General features: G+C 37.8%; 1 protein-coding gene across 1 annotated transcript in view; it reads right to left on the bottom strand.

The window, feature by feature from the left end:
* Positions 1–1,372: 1,372 nt before the first annotated feature.
* Positions 1,373–20,719, bottom strand: part of hip1r.L (huntingtin interacting protein 1 related L homeolog) — a 65,254-nt gene continuing 45,907 nt past the window's right edge. The window contains 15 exon segments of the mRNA NM_001093146.1: positions 1,373–2,162; positions 4,162–4,359; positions 4,875–4,936; positions 6,582–6,705; positions 6,902–7,007; positions 8,241–8,341; positions 8,422–8,484; positions 8,599–8,629; positions 8,733–8,791; positions 9,190–9,300; positions 10,719–10,855; positions 11,984–12,091; positions 15,904–15,990; positions 17,318–17,465; positions 20,340–20,534. Of these exon segments, the coding sequence (NP_001086615.1) occupies positions 2,115–2,162; positions 4,162–4,359; positions 4,875–4,936; positions 6,582–6,705; positions 6,902–7,007; positions 8,241–8,341; positions 8,422–8,484; positions 8,599–8,629; positions 8,733–8,791; positions 9,190–9,300; positions 10,719–10,855; positions 11,984–12,091; positions 15,904–15,990; positions 17,318–17,465; positions 20,340–20,534 (1,578 nt within the window). The 3' untranslated portion in view covers positions 1,373–2,114.

The raw sequence follows: 20,719 nt of genomic DNA on the forward strand, positions 1-20,719 counted from the left end.
AGGGCTGACATTGCTCAGATACTTTTAGAGCACCATGTGTAAATCAGTCTGGCCTGATGTACAAGAATATCTGCTAATCATTTGTATTAGGATTGTTCACTTGTTTTGTTATTCATTCAAATGCCACAGAAAACAGAACTATGGCTTCTGACCAGAACAACATTTGCTTCATTGCCCATATAACCAACATTTGTGCATGTCACACCCACAATAATTATATCGACCGTGGAAAAAAACAACTTAAATGCTAATCGAATATTTAAAAATGTGTCTAAATTCTCTTAATAAGCCCCAGATATATTAAATCTATATTATAACTGGCTAACTCAATCCTTTACACATATATTTGGCAGAACAAAAAGAAAATAGAATTCTAATTTCATATATTACAATGCTTTGATAAACGTTATCTTTTTATATATTGTTAAATAATGATCTCTCTTACAATTACAAACATTTAAATGGGTCAGATTCTTTATAAATTATGGAAGACCAGATATTAAGAGCCAAGTGACTAAGAAATTCCTAACCCTCCTCCTTTTGCATCATTCACTCCCAGATACATAAAGAGTTATATATCACAGTCCGACTGACTTGTGCATCTCTTAAAAGACCGTTAAAAATCAGTGTCATTGGAAAACAACAGTTTCCCAACACAAATAACATAGATAAGGAATTCCAGGGTATAATATTATATTGTTGTCCGTCACGCTTTTGAATCAAGATTATTTAAGGCTGGTTCCTAGTCTTGTTTCATTGATACGTTACATTTAGGATATCAGAACTAAAGCAAAGGCAAAGAGGTGTTCTTATATTTTGGTAGAAATGTTATAAGAAACAGGGTCCCCTAACGGAAAAGGCAACTGAAGTCAAACATATAAACAGGCTTTACATTGCTCTTTTGTACTATGCAATTTATAGCTTGTGGTCACGCTTAAGAGACAAAATATAGAAGTGTCTCAAATCAGCACCGTCCATGTTTTGCCACTTATGTGCTATAAAAGTGATTTTCATTATCTATAACTGGTAGATAGAAGACAAATTTCCTGCCTTTTACTTTTTCACATTTTATCTCTTAAGGTGGCCATAGATGGAAAGATCCGCTCGTTTGGCAACATCGCCAAACGAGCAGATCTTTCCCCGATATGCCATTAACAAACATGACTATATCGGGTGTAATTTGATTGCTCGGCCGTATGGCCGAACGATCCGATTACGATGTGCCGTGGGCTCCGGCGGGATCGGTCGGGTCAAAATCTAACCTGACCGATCGACCGATCTCCGCCAGACGAAAGATGTCGGCACACGCCACACACGATACGAAAATCGTACGAATCCTCGATTCTGATCTGTGTGTCTATGGCCACCTTTAGGGCTGCAATACACAGATCTTGGCCCATGGAGAAATGCAGGAGGAGAATCTGCAGCTCCTCTTGTGCGTTGCTGTCTGTACCCAGAATCATTACCTACGCTCGGGTGCAGGCACAGTGGATTTAGGTGGGAAATGGAAAATCTTGGGTTTTTGCACAGAAATCCGTTGAGTGCAGGCAGTGCTGCAGAAGAACAGTGGATTCTTACGCTGTGTTTCTCCGAAGGCCGAGATCCGTGTAGTGTGGCCTTAGCCTTATAATATGTGCCACTTGCCAGAAAACCACCAAAGGACTAGTCTACTCTTGATATCAGTAGCCATAATAGTCACACAAACGTTTATTTACCTGATTCAATGTGAGGATAAATACCTTATGCTGGATTTAAAAAATCATAATCCCCCAAATTAAATATATATATATATATATATATATATATATATATATATATATATATATATTAAAAAAAATGAGAACTGTGCTTGAGCCTAACATGACAGTATAAAACACACACAATGTTAAAAGTCAAATAAAACTCTACACTACAGTAAAGAGCAGCAAAGGCTGAGGACTGGCCATAAAAAAAGGCATCCAAATAGCAACTATCTGTATAGAACACAGATGTAAAGACTACAGAGCGCAGACAGCTTTGCAGTAGTTCCACAACTCCATTAGGTAAGAATCCCGTCTGAATGTGCAGGGTGTACAGCAAAAGGACAGATTTCAGGGGCCGCTCTCTCTTGCATTTTAGAAATTAATAAAATTTGCTTGATACACACCATCTTCTTTATTGATCTGTAAATAAATACATATTAATACTGAAACACAAGAAAAACAAAACAAATGGGAGTTTAGGGCTGTTTAAAAACTTAAAGGGATTCTGTCATGATTTTAATGGTATCGTTTTTATTACTAAATTACATTATTTGTACATTACACTTAATTCATTCTACCATTTGATTTTTTTAACATTTGTAAAATGACAACAAATGTAAGTGTTTTAGTTAATATTGGTGTGTAGGCAGCCATCTCAGGTAATTTTGCCTGGTCATGTGCTTTCAGAAAGAGCCAGCGCTGCACTGTGGAACTGCTTTCTGACAGGCTATTGTTTCTCCTACTCAATGTCGTGACTTGGGTTAGCCAGACTTGGGTGTTTGACTATTGAGTTCTGTTCTCATATCTACCACTAGGTGGGGTAAGCAAGCATTTTTAGAAATGCAGGTGTCAGGGAGCTATCTGGTTACCTTCCAATTGTTTTGTCCAACTTGCAGTACAGCAGTAAAGAGTGACTGAAGTTTATCACAAGTTACATGACCGAGGGCACCTGGGAAATTGACTAGTCCCCTGTCAGATTTTCAATGCAGGATTCTGCTGGAGGAGTGTTAACTGATGCATTTTGTAAAAATTAAAACGTGTTTGCCCTTGACAGAATCCCTTTAAGGCTGCAGAGAGATCAGAATAAAAGCACAGAGAGCGAAGTATGAGATAAAAAAAACAGAGAGGGAAGGTTGCAGCGACAGCATACAATGGGGAACAATACCAAGTTAAAGAAACAGATGGTTTGGAAAGTGTGAGGAAAGCAGTAAGAAAGAAATGTAGAACTCGGACAAAACCATACAGCAGATGTGTGATCAGGAAATATTGAGGTAGGAGGATGGAAAGTATACCCCTAACTTTTCTTTAATTGAATTATGCCTGGCTGGTTCAAATATAACCTACTTTCTTAGTGATACTGACACTAAAAAAAAACTACATTTCAAAATACGAATGCACATTAAAAGGTGCCTATAGGTCAGGTTAATAATTTTTGCTGATAGGACTGCTTTTATTGTTACTTGAAGTTAATAAAACTGTTTTGCCAACCTGAATGTCCCTTTTCAACCTGTTAACATTTTTTAATGCTAGCTAAATACTGCTGCACAAATATGGCAGCCTCATAGAGGAACATGGGAATGTGGAGGTATAAAGCAATTACTTTTATGGCAAAATTATAAATAACATGGAAAGACAATGTTATGATACATGTCAAAAAAGGTTTAAGTATCTCTCTAATCATCTTTTCAACTAGTTGGACCTGTAAGGCATACGGAAAGCATTTTAGGACATCATCAGGAGAACACACGCTCCTGCATGCGCTCTCCGTACGAAGAAGTATGCAGTCTCTTATTATACTCACTTATCCGATGAGCCACGAGGGGGGAGATTGCAGTCACACCTCCATGCTGCCCACATTTGCTGTTGCAGTCTCTTCAGATAAGAGAGTATAATAAAGAGACGAGTCTGCATACTTATCCGTAAGGAGAGCGCATGCAGGAGCGTGTGTTCTCCTGATGATGTCCTAAAATGCTTTCCGTAACAACTCAAAGACTAATTTCTTTTCTTTCCCTGACTCTCCAAGTGGAATTGTAAAAATGCTATCTGGTAGCCAGGCTTATCTATTAAAAAAATGTCAATATACATAACCAGATTGAGAAAATACCTCAAATTTGTGCGTTTATAAACTCAAAATATTCAAAAAACTTGAACTGTAAAAATAGCTTACATTTTGCCAATTCCCTTGGACTTCTACATAAACTCGACCGCTTTTAGATTCTGAATTTTTTAATTAGTTTTTTTGTACTTTATAAAGCTCTAAAATTTGCATTTTTAAAAATCTAATTCCAATTTATAAGATTTAGATTAAAAAAAACCCTCAAATTGCGGCTAAAATTCGAATTTGTCAATAAATTACCACCCTAGTTATAATTAGAAAGACCCTGATAAAGGGCATCTAGTTTACCCGACTACTGCTTACCCTGTTATCTGTTTTTGGTGGAATATTAGGCTTTTGTGGCAGCTGGGGCTTTTTCAGAATGCCAGGCTTCTGTGCTGGTATAGGTTCACCGTCGTTCTCCTCTTCACATACGCCTGCCAAAGCATAATGCTTCCTCCTTAGTTCCCCCAAGTGCATTCGTTCATTTTGCAGCATATTCTCCAGCTCAAGAACTTTAACCTATATTGGGAAACCATATATACATGCATTTAGAGCTAAAACATATCACTTCTCCAGAGATGAGAATGTATTATTTTAGTTAAAAGGAACAGTAACACCAAAAAGTGAAAGTGTTTTAAAGTAATAAAAATATAATACAGTGTTGCCCTGCACTGGTAAAACTGCTGTGTTTGCTTCAGAAACACTACTATTGTTTATATAAATAAGCTGCTGTGTAGCAATGGGGGCAGCCATTCAAAGGAGAAAAGGCTCAGGTTACACAGCAGATAAACTCTGTAAAACATACTGGGGTTATTGGTTATCCACTATTTAACCTGTGCCATTTAGCCTTTTTTCAGTTTCCACCGTTGCTACACAGCAGATTGTTTATATGAACTATAGTAGTGTTTCTGTAGCAAACAAATCAGTTTTACCAGTGCAGGGCAACACTACATGATATTTTCATTACTTTTTGGTAAAAAAAGAGAGTGAGGGGTGCACAAACACATGTATGCTTTTTAACTGCATACACTTACCTGGGTTTCTATTTCTTCTTTTTTCAGTTTAATTAGTGACATACCAGAGAAGTCCATGGTATCTAGAACAAAAATTAGGAACTATACTCAATTTCTAAGGTTTGCACTGCTTTAAAGCTTGAAATATTAGATTACCAAATAGAGGTACCGTATATACTCGCGTATAAGCCGACCCGCGTATAAGCCGAGGTACCTAATTTTAACTAGAAAAATTGGGTAAACTTATTGACTCGCGTATAAGCCTAGGCTGAAAAATGATGGACTGGGAGACTTGGCACTCTATTAATAAATACCCCCAGAGCTCACAAAAAGGGTGAGGGGAGAGGGGAAGGGTGGGAGAGAGGGAGGAGGAGGAGGATGAAAGGAAAGCAATGGCAGGACAAAGAACTGAGAGGGAATAGAAGAGGGAGAGAAGAGCAGGAGAACATAATAAAATAAAAGCAATACGGAAAAATAGAACAAAGAAAGTTCTAGTCACTTGTATAATATTGGCTCCATTTTATTGCTGTACTAATTAATAATAATAAAGGGACTGAAGAAAATAACTTTGAACATGGGACACAACAACTCCACACAAGTCAGGGATATTAATATAAGTGGATTTATATAGAATAACTGATGGCCGACGTAGTACCTCAGGCTGCGCTGGTTTCCTTCCTCCTGATGTAACGGAATCTAGTGTGTTTAGGGCCCAAAGATTTTAAACTCTGCTGGGGCAATGGGAGTGATGTTTAAAACTTTTACAGTGAGCGCGCTCCGCTCGCCTTCTCCCTGTCACAGCCGAAGTAATTTGATCCGGCAGCAGAGACTGTGACAAGGGAGGAGGAGCGGCAGCAAGGGAAGCTCTGAAAAGAAAAATCTGCTGCAGAGAAGAAAAGCTCCGAGGGAGCGGGAGACACTACTTACGGTAGGACGCGCTGGATTAAGGCAGTCTTGCAGGGGACACGGAGGAGCTCATGAAGCGCAGCCTGTTTTGCAGCCTTCTGCGTATGACCCGCGTATAAGCCGAGGTAGAGTTTTTCAGCACATTTTGGGTGCCGAAAAACTCGGCTTATACGCGAGTATATACGGTATACATGAATTGCTTGCTCATATATAAACCGTACATTTAGTGGCATATCTAGAAGATATTTGGCCCCACAGCAAAATCCTTTTAGGACCCTCCTAAACTTCAGGAGGATGACGACTTTTTTTCATGAACCATCTTATCAGTTGGTAACCCTTTGGGCCCCTTAAACCTCCTAAGCTCCCAGTAGTTGAAGGGTCTGCTTTATCTTTATTTAAGCCTTTGTGTGCATTTGATATTTTTATTATAGAAAAAAAATAAACTAAGTGAAATACTTTGCCGAGAGAAATTAATAGGTCCTCTGCGCATGATTGTGAAGAGAAGGTGAGACAAGTAGAAGTTCCAAGTGCAACTATGCTGAAGTTTAAGGTGGGGGTTTAGATGTGGTTGTAAATGACATGTAAAGTGTTGCTAGCCTTATACCATACATTCAGGGTGATATTTCTTTTGGGGTGTACCTGGTTGGATATACTTTTGGACTTTGAGAACATGCTGCCTATATGCGTTGGCAGAAAGTACCAGACAAAGTGTCAGTGCCCTAAATTACTTCTTACCAATAAAAATTCAGTTAGCTATATGCAAACTCTTTTCATGTGTTCTATGCTGTATAAAAAGTCTTGACGCATCAGCACCCAACATACCTTTATCTTCAATCTGTTCTTGACCAGATTTGGTGGAGGCTACCACATTAGCAGCCATCTCATTCACATGCCTTGAACATTGCTGCAGTTTGGGCAGATTCTTGCTATTCTTTTCAGCTTTTACCTGCAACGGAAATGAGTAATATGAAAAAAAGTTTAATTTTCAGAACTTTGTGCCAGTGCAAACTGCATTCACGCCACAACTTCCATACAGATGTAACAGATCAAAATTACTGAAAGGATATGCAAATGCCTTCTATTGCTCAAAAACTGAATTTGGGATGATTATTTATGAGCAAAGGTCAGTTTGGTTTTTTTACCTTGGAGGCGGCAACTAGCTGTGCTGTGCTTGCTGCAATCTCATGGGACCCCACTATAAGTTCTTCATATTTGCCTTTATGAAGGACCACTTTATCTGCAGATTCTCTAAAATATAAAAAATATTAAGCAGGGGGTGGATATTGCACTCTGTAATATGTCAAAATATTTGCAGAGAAAAGAAGTGTTAAAATGACAGCTACATTAAATAAGAATATTTTGTCATATTCGGAAAGTGAAATCAAACAAAGAACATATTCTACAATTATATAAATTTAAAAAAAAAAAACAACATTTCTTGTCTGACACAAATATAATTACAGTATATGGAATGATCAGATTCTGTTTCTGAACGGTCAATTCCAGTCAGTCCATCCTCATCTAAGGCTTAGATTTTGGGTCCCAACAGTCAGAAAATAGTAAGTTTAGTACAAGACCTTTAAGCAAAGCACCAGGCCAGTTCTTTATACAGATATATATATAGAAAATCCTTAATATAAAAAATACTGGACTTTATATTTTTTTTTTTTATCCTCAGCTACTTCTGCCAGTAGTAGTGCTAGCAATGCTAGCACTGGCTATTTAAACAAATGTGGAACAAATCTATATGCAATGAGCCTTAAACAACCACCTGTACCAATTTAAACAACCAAGTGAAACCTTACTGCTGAATAGCAGGAGCATAGACTGCTGAATAATCTGCATCTCAAAGAAAAGCTTGTGTGCTGCATCAGCAGCTAAATTAAAGGGGACCCATCACCCAAAAAATAATTCCAAATCCTATTTTATCATGCTAGTCAAGCAAAATGAACTTTAATTACACTGTAAAAATTATTTAAATCTTGTTTCCTTCGTCCGGGAATGAATAATTATATCAAGCAGGCAGGAGCCATTTTGTGGGCACTGTTATTAAGACAAGCCTTCCATCATCTCAAAATCTTATTTGTGCACCAGAACGGGGGACCTGATGTCCATCCCCATGCATTGGTTACACAATTAAATGGTGAAGAGAACAGGGGGAATGTGAGGAGAACAGGGACATCTAGTAAATACTGAATGGAAAGTGAAAGCAATCGCCTGCCCCGCCTCTATGCTTAAGGCATAGAGGCGGGGCAGGCAATATTTGGTTGACAGCTGAGATTTTTAAATAAGTTTACACCAGCTATAAATGCTTAAATAAAAAAAATTATTTGGGTTTCATGTTTAATTTGAAAAGGACTTTTTAAACTTTTTATGTCTGGGTGACAGGTCCACTTTAAGGCCAGTGCCATGTAAAAGCCAATGGTGCAAAATGCAAAAGTAATTTAACCAAAGTTGCCAAAAGCTCCCAAAAATGCTTACACAAGTTGAGTTGCTCCCCAACCAACAGCTTTTGAAGCAGAGATAAGCCCTTCTGTCCAACGGGAATTTTTTGCATAGAATTCTTGCTGCGTAGCTGCACCCTGAAACATATCAACAAATATAAAGATTTAAAAAAGAAGAGATATATAAAGTTCAAACCGTTCTTTCATTATAAACTTACCCTGCCACTCTCCACAATCTCCTTCTGAAGATCTGTAGAAGTTATAACCAGAAGTCTAATAGCCTGAAACAGAAACATTAACTTGTTATTGCTCTAAAACATATATTTGATATAATTATACACACAAACACATATATTTTTTTTTGATTTTCTATTTTTTTAAATTTTAAAGCTCACCTTCATCAAGTCTGTGCAGGAATTTAAAATCCTATTTGAAGAAATAAAATAATTAATTTGGGAATAAGTCTATATAGACATGCAAGACACTGATTTAAAGCTTTTCTATAGAATGAAGAGTCATGATAACGCACCTCTCATTCACTTCCAGTTTAACGCCTGAACTGGCTTTTCTAGCCTGGTTCATCATTTCCTGTTGCAACATTGAAAAGAAGTTGTCAATGAATGTACAAATTTTTAGGGTTAGTCGGCATGGGTAAACATCCCTGTTGCAACTCAATAAACATTGCAGACGATGATGTGTCAGTGAACACTTACTAATGTGTTATTAAAACCGCAGCACCCAATACTAACACCGCAATGGTATACTTGCTGCTCCACCAAAACAAGTGAGTTTAACTATTATGAAACATAGACAACTAGCACAACATAAGAAGGTCTGTTTTTAGGAAATACATAAGAGCAAAGATTTACGAAATGGCTTCACCATTGGTCACTGATCTATAGCTCAATTAGATTGCTTAAACAAAATCCTCAATTCTGTCTAAAAGGAGGCTTTATTTGACCAGCTACTACAAAGAAGGAACTAACCTCAATTCGTCGCACAGCATCCTCTATAGCAGCAGACGTTGAGGCCATTTCTTTGTCCACCAAGTCACCCAGTTCTTCCTGCCTAATATCCAAACTCTTAGGCCTCAATTCCTGTTAAAAAGAAACTGTTAGAGCTACCCTATACACAGAGGATGTGCAAAAGTGCCTCTGTATGAAAGTTTATTAATACTATTATATTGTTTAGATGACAGCATGCACATAAGCCGGACTGTCAAATGGCTATTTGCTGTTAGAGGGGACAAAACCCCTACATATAACATAAAAAGGTTTAGAGTGCCCTTCTTTTTTTATCATTTTACAATAATAGCTTAAAAGAATCATATACTTTGTAAAAGCCAGGTTAGAAGAACAGCATTCTGTTCAATTTTGCATGAAGGTATACATGGGTATAGGTCAATTTAAAGGGATTCTGTCATAGCAAAACATGTTGTTAATAGTGATCCTTCAGCAGAATCCTGCAAACTGTTTTTCAAGCAAATAGATTTTTTAAAAAATATGACATGGGGTTAGACATGTTCTTAGTTTCCCAGGTGCCCTCAGCCATGTGACTTGTGCTCGGATAAGCTTCAGTGACGCTTTACTGCTGCACTGCAAGTTGGAGCGATATCATCTCTCTCCCTTTCTACTCCCCCTCCAGTAGTTCATCAGAAGAACAATGGGAAGGTAACAAGCTCCCGAACACCTGCAATGCTAAAAATGCTCCCATACCCCATCTAGTAGTAGATATGAGAATAGCACTCAATAGTAAAACACCCAAGCTCAACTCATTATGTAACATTGAGCTGCTCTGAGAAGTAGAGTTGGAAGCAATTTTTAGTATCTGGAGTCACCAAATATATACGGACTCTAACCTCCTTCTATGAAGGAGGATATGGTACAAGTAATTCTGTTTCTAAGAACAATACTTTAGTTAATTTTGGAATGTATTTAACAGCTATTCTACAGCTATATGCTAGGTTCAATTCATATATAAGCGATTTAAGGTTTTCCAATTGTGTTTGGTTTATGTAGTTTAACTTTAATTTTGGTTTAGAATTACCAAAGGATTTGGTTTATATTTTTGAGCTTTGTCAGTGATAAAATGCCTTCTATTTTCTGCACTTAACATCTTTCACCATGGAAAATACAGGAATCAGAGTTGGAGATACCTTAAACTGTGGAGTGGACTCCACAGCCCTGTGATTGAGTAGGAAAAACAATAGCTTATCTGAAGGCAGTTCAATTGTTAAGTGCTGGCTAGCCACAGGATAAGGCTCAATGACCTGAGATGGTTGCAGTTTTGGTTAAAATTTTAAATGGTAGAATTACTTGCAGTGAAAACAGTGTAATTTAGTGATCAAAACTAGACCATAAAAAAACATGACTGAATCCCTTTTAAGTTTGTAAGAGCCCAATTGCAAACCCACATGTCTCTGAAGATATGACATCTTAACAATTAACAATTTCTAATACCTTACAACAACAAGCCTACAACAAAACACACGTCTTCAGGGTGTTAATTAACCTACCTGTCCCAGATCGAAGATACTCTTTAATGTTCTGCTGACTTCTGCAAGATCTGCATCTTTTAGGGAATGTTTATTCTTAAGGCTACTTAGATAGTTCAAGCTTTGGCTTCCACACTCTTTGCAGCTGTCATTCAGCCCTGGAATTGAAGATGATAAATACTGAAACTAAATACGCATTTCTAATCGACAAAAAAAAAAACCAATAAGGAGTTAAGAGCAATTAAGCATGTCAGCCAATAAACAAATTCTGTATATAGGCCAGATGTTTATTGCCAAGACACCAAATGATCAGCTCAATTGTGGCCATCCATATATGTGTGAAGGACTGTATAGTCTGAAATTGAATACCGTATATACTCGAGTATAAGCCGATCCGAGTATAAGCCTAGGTACCTAATTTTACCTACAAAAACTGGGAAAACTTATTGACTCTAGTATAAGCCTAGACACAACTACAGCCCTGTCTCCCAGCAGCGCACATTCTGCCAAAGCGACCCCCCCAGCGATCAACCGGACTTTTTTGCAAAGTTGATGGTGACAGAGAATTGCCAAACGGATTACTGTGTGCATTGTCCCACTGTCCCACTACCATGTGCAGAGGGTGTTGTTTGATATTGCCATCACTGTTAATCTTTCGTATAACCAACAGAGGGCGCTGTGTGATATTGCAGTCACTGTTATTCTTTCATATAACCAACAGAGGGCGCTGTGTGATATTGCAGTCACTGTTAATCTTTCATATAACCAACAGAGGGCACTATGTGATATTGCAGTCACAGTTATTCTTCCATATAACCAACAGATGGCACTGTGTGATATTGCAGTCACTGTTATTCTTTCATATAACCAACAGAGGGTGCTGTGTGATATTGTAGTCACTGTTATTCTTTCATATAACCAACAGAGGGCGCACTGTTATTCTTTCATACAACCAACAGATGGCGCTGTGTGATATTGCAGTCACTGTTATTCTTTCATATAACCAACAGAGGGCGCACTGTTATTCTTTCATATAACCAACAGAGGGCATTGTGGGATATTGCAGTCCCCCCCCCAAGTGTACTGTTGGTATAGGAATGATTAAAAGTGACTGCAATCTCAGCTACTCGGGTCGGGTACCGCTGACCTGAGTATGAGCCGAGGTAGACTTTTTCAGCACATTTTGGATGCTGAAAAACTCGGCTTATACTCGGGTATATACGGTATGCCCTTTGTTCAGTTATAGCAAAATACTTATTTGTTTTGTTTTAATTGGATTTACTTACGATCAGCATGGTCAGGTGGAGCCAAATGTGAAGTTGCACTGCCATTTACAATAGTGTCTGCTGTCAAGTGAGCAAATTGGGCCAGTGCTCCTACTAAGTCAGAGGCATCTTAAAAAAAATAACAAAAACAACAACATTAACACTGATGCACCATACAGAAATGTACAGGTACACAGGTAGATCCACAAAATTGAATTATTTTTAACCGTTTATTTATATATCCAGCACACATTCACGTTAAAATATACAGAGGTTACATTGCAGGTTCTTGTATACAAGGCATCGTACTGGAAACTTTTCATAATACCCATTGGGAAAACGTAATGAGACAGAGGGAGTCGATAGAGGAAGGTGAGAAGGAAAAGAAAGCATAAGGAAGGCATAAACAGGGGAGAAGGAAAGGTAAGTAGTGTAGCGGGGTAGGGATAGTGTTGGTTAAGAAGGACCATTCTAGTCTAGTCATATCACTCTACCACTCCATATTTACCTTTAAACATATGTTCAGGGCTATAAGTGTCGCCAGCTTTTACCGTTCTTGCCCTCGTTCCCCACCCCAAAAAAAGGCTGTGTATTGCTTGTATTTCCTAACACAGGGGTGGCAAAAAGGTAGATCGGGACCTACCAGTAGACCTTCAACTGGTGATCAGTAGATCGCTCAAGACACTCAACAAAAAACTTGTCTAAATCTCCCCTATGTTTCATTCTTTTCATTTAGATTTTATTATGTTATTATTACATAGTAAATAGTTGTTTGTTAAATATAACATTGTACATTTTCTCATAAATCAATATTTAAGTAATATTTCCATGGAACAGTATGCTAGCAATACATAGATCATAATGAGACATCATCACTAAAAGTAGACCCGGCACTCCTGTCCTAGCACATCTTACATTAGTCCAAAGATTCGAGCCAGTCTATAGGGTGGTCAGGTAAGTTTTTTTCTTGTTTGTCTAGTATTCATTTCGTAGGATCCATAATGTTTAGAATGGCAGTTTCTTGCTGTACAGATTTGCTCCAGAACAGGGAGTGTTTGTTCAACTAGACCTATCCAAAAGTTGAGCGTAGGAGGGTGTTCCTCTTACCATTTAATAGCAATGGCTTTCTTTGCCTGGAAAAGTAAAAATATGAGTTCTCTCTGATATCACAGTATCTGTTAGGAAATTGAGGATTAAGACTGTAGGGTGAATTTATTTTCCATTGCGCCGGTGTAAGGTCAGGTATGTTGGTGGTCCACTTGTACAGTTCTTGATTAGAGACGTTTACCTTCTCGAATGTGGTTATTAATTGTTGACAGTGGTTTTTTGAGTTGCTCTTTTCGAATTAGGTCCTCTAATGTGTTGCAATTTGTGGGTTTCCTGGGTGAAATTGCTGTGCAAGGGCGTGTCTTAGTTGTAGGTAGCGGAACAGCATCCTATTTGGGAGGTTGAATTTGCCCTTTAATTGCTGGAATTTTTTTGCTGGAATTAGGGCTTTGTGTTTGACCCTCACTGGTCCAGGGGACCAATAAAGTTTGGTAAGCAGGCTTTGGAGTTGCTGGAAGAAAGTGGAGGGGATCCAAATAGGCTATTGTCTAAATACGTATAGAACGTGGGAGTTTAAGCCATCTGTCTTCTGCTTTTTGGAAGTTGTGGGTGTATGTAGATACCTAGGTATTTTATTGTACAAACCTGGACTACTGGAAAAGTGTGGCCAATAATTTCTGAGGCCCTGGGATCCAGGGGTATTTGGGAGGCTTTGGACCAATTGATCCTAAGGCCCGAGTACAGGGTGTGGTTATTAATTAGCTGGAGAGCTCGTTGAAATGAAGGGCCTGGATTGTGTAGATAATGTACAGTATCGTCGGCGAATAAGGAAATATGTGACATATCATAAATTGGGGATTCGATCCAGGCCTGCTGTTTTATCCGAGGGATAAGAGACTATGGCATCTAAGACGACCAGACCAGACCAGCTGGTTTGAGCGGATGTACAGACAAAACGAAACTTCTGCTGTTGGCAGGCCAGATATTGTACTTTGCCAATGGAAAAGTGCAGACTGTTTGGGCTACTCCTAGAGAGCAGTGTATGCTCCCAGGCATGCACTTGTGCTTTCCTCGAGTCCGGCTCATAGTTAGGTCAGGAGTACCGGTCCAGCCATTGGGCGGCTTCAGTTGGGGAATTGAAAAAATGGGTCTTTCCATCTGCTGAGACCTGCAGTTTTGCCGGGTATAACATGGCATGTTGTAATCTGACTTCTCTGAAGCGTTATTTAACCACTGTAAACAGTGGGCGCTTTTCTGTTCCCAGACTTTCTGGAGGTCTTGCCTCAGGATAGCGAAATCTACCCATAGTTCCTTGACGTTCACCATCGTTGCTGCGTGGCAGGTCTGCATGGTAGATTGTAGAGTTGAGACTACCTCTGCTAGCATTAAGTCATCGGTGTCATCGCCATCGCTAGCCTTGGTAGGTCTATTAGCTGAGATGGAACAGGTTATAGCTGCACCAGCACTTCCCTTGGGGTCTCCCCCGAGTTCTCTGCTGTAACGGGGGAAGAACCAAATGTCTGCGGAGGCCGCATGCGTTGCTCTTTTGGTGACTCGGGCCTGGGTTGATCCACCATTTCAGCAGGCCGCATAGGGTCGCGGGCATGAGACCGAATGTCTGAGGTTTCTGTCACGGTTGGCCTTTTCTTGCCCATTGGTTGATTCTCTGTGTCTACGGATAATCCGTAGTCAGTTTGTTTATCTGTCAGAATATTTGCTTGATTTAGCGGTTTATCAACGGAACTAAGGTAGTGTGTGATTGTACATGTTGGCCGGTAAATGATCAAACCGATTAACTGATCACCAATCCTGTGATATGATACTGGTGGGCTTGTGATTAAATGGCACCAGACACATTTACAAAGGTCGAAAGCAACAGGACATGGGGAAGATTGAACACTGCATTCATGAAAGTAGCATGGCAATCAAGCTACCCTTAACTGTTGAAGGCTGCAATGAAACACATTGGCAGCCCTTCCCCAAGCAAACCTATCCTTGTCCTATAGACATATTTTGCCTTCTGTATAGACAGCCGGATCAAAATCCCACAGCAATGTTTGATAACATGGCAAATGGAATGAGACAACCAATACTTAAATCTTTAGTTATATTTACAAATAACTTTAAAACCACTGAACATATTAATAACTGTATACTGATTGACTGAAATTCTATTTTTCATTAAGCACATGTTTATTATTTCCATCCCTTTAATATCAGTTCTTATTAAGAATTTCCTGTTAATTATCTGGTACCATCTTCCTACAGCAGAAATGTACTAGTGCAAAAGGAAGCTCTAAAAGTGATTGTACTTAATGTTATATAGTATTACAATTAAACATTCATCTATTCACTGGACTGATCTTAGGGCGATGATACATGAGGAGATTAATCTCCTCTAGTGCATGTGACTAATTTCCAAATGCTTTCCCATTTGCTAACATGTGAATTGCTGCTGGGGAAACATACATGGTCACTTGGCCAGTATAAAAGTGGCTAGAACTGCTAATATCCAAGAAACCGCTAAAAATAGAAATTACTTTAAACTGCTAACGTGCTCAAAGGACCACTCTGAATAAGGTTAAATTTAGATCCCCTTTGACTAGTACGTAAGAATGCACACATGATATTTGGTCTACCTGTGTGCGACAGATCCCTAAAAATGCCATAGTGTAAATCGCTGGCAGTAAAACATATGAATGGCACAAGTTCTGGAAATTGCCTTCTCATTTGTCAGTGGTTACACCATTCATATGTTTTATTGGTGGAAATTCATACTGATGCCAATGTATGTTCAAGTATTTGTCACCTGTGGAAATACAAATTTCTCATGGGTAACACATCTCTTTGTCTACTGTTGCCCTAAAGATTTAAAAAAAACAAGAAAAACATACCTGTCATGTTTTGTACATACTTAGTATGTCCATTTTCAAGGTAAGGGATTGAATCCAATGCAGCTTGTGCTCTGCAGACAAGGTAATCTGCAAAACGCAAAAATAATGAAAGTTATATTCAAAAGGCAAAAACCAAGATTAACAGTTAAACTACTTTTTATTGTGAGTTATACTGAGGTTTGTCAATCAAAATATCTGTTGATTAATAATGTTAAATATGTGGAATCAAAATTATACAGTAATTGCTGTTTTTACTTCAAATAAAAATAAGTCAGTGACTGCCAAGTACACTATTTCATGCATACAGTTAAAATTACTTAATATAAAAATATATTATAAATTTTTTTACAAAGTTTTTTTCTTTTTTTTTTAAGCAAGTGTTTTTTTTTATCTGTATGCATGAATGAATGAATCTGTGACTGGCTAGTGACTGTTTAATTCTATTGATTGTTTTAATATCTATTAATTAAAAACAGCAATTATAATTTTAATTCCACAAATTGATTTAATTTGTATACTATTCCTGTTTAGGCATTTTAGATGTCTGACACCACCAGACAACAGTAAGGGGCAGATTTTTCATGGGTCAAATTTCGAGGGTTAAAAAAACCCTCAAAGTAAAATCCTTCGAATCCGAATATCGATTTAGAAGGATTTTAGCGCAAAAGCTTCGCACAAAAAATCCTTCGAATATCGAATTAGAAGGATTTTAGCGCAAAAGCTTCAAACAAAAATTGTTCGATGAAATCCTTCGAATCGAACTATTTTAAGCGATCGATCGAATGATTTTTATTCGATCAAAAAAAATTGTTCTCTGGAAGGTCCCCATAGGCTAACATTGCACTTCGGTAGGTTTAAAGTAGCGAAGTATGAAGTTGAATGTTTTTTTTAAAGAGACAGTACTTCGATTATCGAATGGTTGAATGATTTTTACATTTGAATCGTTCGAATCATTCGATTCGATCGAATTCGATCTAATTGGACCAACTCGATGGTACCCAAAAAAATACTTCGAAATTTGAATACTTTTGCATTCGAATTATTCACTCGAGCTTAGTAAATCTGCCCCTTAATGTGTGACCACTGAGGCAGACGGGGCTCAGGAGTTAAAATACATATATTTCAACTATTGTTGGTTTAGAAATGTTTATATGACAATTCTCCTTTAAACTAAAATCTATGGACAAAAAGAAGGACACTTAGTAAGAGGAATGTTTCTCAGATGAATTTTATGCACCACACAGTAATTGCAGTTTGCAAACAACTACACAAAAAAATCCTTGGAGCCCATTTCTGCCTTGAAAATGAGAAAATGTTTAGCATATCAAGTTTTTAAAAATAACTTTTAAATTAAACTTTAAGGTAAATAGCACAATAAACATTAAAATAGTCACAAAGTTTCTAACTTGCATACCTGGAGAACTGGTGCAGCGGATGTGCAAAGGGTCATCGAGTTTGGCAACAGCATCCTGAATTATATTCTCTGCTTCTCTCACTGTTCCCTGAATAATGTTAAACTGATCCTCTAACATCTTCTGACAAAGCATCTGTTCATCAGTAGTCTTTCACAACAACAACAAAGCCAAAAATACAAAATTAGAACTACAAAAATATGCTACCAACAAAATTTAATGAGAAATTTCAGCTATGAAAACTGCCTCGTTGAAATTTAATTTCGTTAAAACATAGCTGCACGTTAACACAAGTAAATATTGTTATAATTTAAGTTTAACAGCATGTGCAAAAATTTAGGCACCTTTCCAGGTGATTTACTAAAGTTAGTATAGGGGATCAAAGTAATTATATGGCTAAATCTTTAATTCAAATCAGGCTTAGTTCCAGGGCTTGCTAAATTCTCTGACCCTTGCAACCCATGCTTACTCAACAAGCATGAGCTCCTCTAAGAAGCAGACTGAGGATCTGAAATACAAGATTTCTGACTCGAACCAAGCTGGAAGAGTTATATATTTTTTTAAAGTGACTGACACTTTCCTACAACTGTAAGGAACAAGTCATTATTACTAATAATGCAGCCCTTAACCAATGTTTTTTGGTAAAATTCTCCCCTAAGGCACTCCCAGCTAAACTGCACTTACCAGACACATCCAGACAGACACAGCAACAATAGTAAGGTTACCCGACCACAAAGAGCCACCTCTCATTGGGCTGCTGGATGCACAAACCTTCCATAGACTGGAGTACAGTTCAGATTTGTATTTCAGCCTTTGAAATGATCATACAGCCCCCAGTCCAGCATGACTGCAGAAATGGTTGTTTCTCCACACAGCTGGAGCATTTCAGCATGGGGTAAGTGCATTGCTTGACTAGTTTTGCTGTTCAATGGCTTCATCACGCCTCTAATGAAGTTATTGGACAGCAAAACTAGTCAGGCAATTACATAATTTCCAGATTCAGAGTGAGAAGGAATGTTGGTTACCTGATCTCTTATGGACTGAACATCAAAACTGCTTAAATGTTGGGACTTAGAGCAGAGTGTACGTGTATTACTTTTAAGATTTTTAAATAATAAAAGGTTTTTTACGCTATGGGCGATGCACCTCTGTTTTAATCCATTGATAGATTGCTGCTAAGGATCCATGTGGGAAGCAAGTTTATTTATTGATACGCATTTGAAAAAATGTAATCCTGTGAGTAGGAAATTCAGCTGATGGAACTGGTGCCCCCTGTTTTGGGCAAATAGGATACTGCATAGTTGAAATTCTCACACTACAGCCCCTCCCTGGCATCTATTAAGGGTTTAAAGGGCAACTTAACCCAAACTTTTTAAGACACACATTTCAAATCACAAAGGGTGATTTGATCATTTTATAACATACTACACTATATGCACTTATTATTTTGTTGTTTAGTTCCCCACTAGGCATGCGGCACTGGCCAGTTTGTTGGACATTTTGTACTGGTACTTGAAGCGATTGTATCTGGACCGGCAGGAGGAGAAAGACTGAAGGCTTAGCAATCTAATCATTTTCGGTGTCATAGTTATAGGAATTTGTTAGTATTGCTTTCACATTTAATTAAGTATTTCAGCAGCGATCAAGTGAAAAAATTTAAATTTTATGTGCCTCAAGCTAAGCGACGTTTCAAGCTTATCCAGCCCTTTATCAAGCTTATAAAACGTGTAACAAACATTACTTAGATAGAATTCCTATTTAAGGAATGTTTGTTACACGCTTGATAAAGGACTGGGTGAGCTCGAAATGTCGCTTAGCTTGAGACACGAATAAAATTTTCATTCTTTCACTTAATCGGAGTTCTGCTGAAATACTTTTTGAATATGGACTAGACCTGAGCAGACAGAGTCACAGTCGGCACCCTACGCTACAAAAGGTGGTGAGAATGTTTGTGAAGCACTAGTTTGTTTTTGTGTGCTTTAACATTTAATGTGACAGGAGGTGGAAAGGCAAAAATTCACAAATTTTCGAAGTGTGTGTGATAAAACATTTCCATTTGAAAGTATCTACCCAGTAACAAGTGTTTTCTTGTTTCTCCCTTCTTCTTCTAGGCTACAACACCTGCAGTAATATTTAAAGAAATGTGTCATGTGTAAGTTTGTTACCTATAGAGTTTGTGCGAGCTTTGTTTCACTTAGCAAATCAACAAAAAATATTGACCAGGGGTGCCAACATTTTTGACAAAAGGCCTTTCAGCACATTTTTTGTTTGTGCATACAAACCTTTGCAGAATCCCACCCAATGAAATCATAAATTAAATCAGGCTGATTTTTAATGTCAACGTATAATCTTTGTCCATGCTAGAAGACTGACTAAAAACTATATAGAATATAAAAAAAATGAAAAAGAAGACTATGGGCTAGAGGTGTTCCGACCAGATGGATTGTAATAGTATGACAGAGCACCAATTATATTGGTATGTCAGTAGAAAAATATCTTTTCCTATACAGGTATAGGATCCCTTATCCGGAAACCCGATATCCAGAAAGCTCTGAATTACAGAATGTCTGTCTCCGATAGACTCCATTTTATCCAAATAATCCAAATTTTTAAAAATGATTTCCTTTTTCTCTGTAATAATAAAACAGTGGCTTGTACTTGGTCCCAACTAAGATATAATTAATCCTTATTGGAAGCAAAACCAGCCTATTGGGTTTATTTAATGTTTAAATTAATTTCTAGTAGACTTAAGGCATGAAAACCCAAATTACAGAAAGATCCGTTTTCCGGAAAACCCCAGGTCCCGAGCATTCTGGATAACAGGTCCCATACCTGTATTGAAATGTATAAAATTTCTCTGTCACCAATATGAAATATAATGCCTGGCAGTTATGAGTAGCCAGAGGCCCTTTTTGAGGCCCCTACATTTCATACTCACTCAACAATGATGCAGCATTTACTTTGTACAGAATTCAAACATAATTCTACATTTACTGTATGATATAATTGTCAGAATTCAGACACCTTTTTGTTGAGTTTCTCGTGCAAGTTTCTTATTTCACTGGCTTTCTTTTCTTGCTCTTGATTGAATAACATCTCTGTTTCACGAGCCAGGTTTTGAACAGAAGACAGTTCAGATTCCTTAGCTGTCAACATACTTTTTAGAGAGTCCTTCTCCGCTTCTAGTGACATTAATGTTGAGTTAAGCTGGGATTTAGTCTGAAAATTTTCACAAAGTCAGTGTTAAATGCATATAAATTTAACAGAAAACAACTTAAGTAATTCATGCAATACTTTGATCATATAATTTGGTAATTTCCAAATAATCTTTATGAACAGTGGTCTATATTAGGATACGGACATACAAAGATTTTTGTCACCCTTGCCTAACCTGGCTTAATTTT

Source organism: Xenopus laevis, chromosome 1L, assembly GCF_017654675.1.
Source record: "Xenopus laevis strain J_2021 chromosome 1L, Xenopus_laevis_v10.1, whole genome shotgun sequence".
Taxonomy (NCBI): Eukaryota; Metazoa; Chordata; class Amphibia; order Anura; family Pipidae; genus Xenopus; species Xenopus laevis.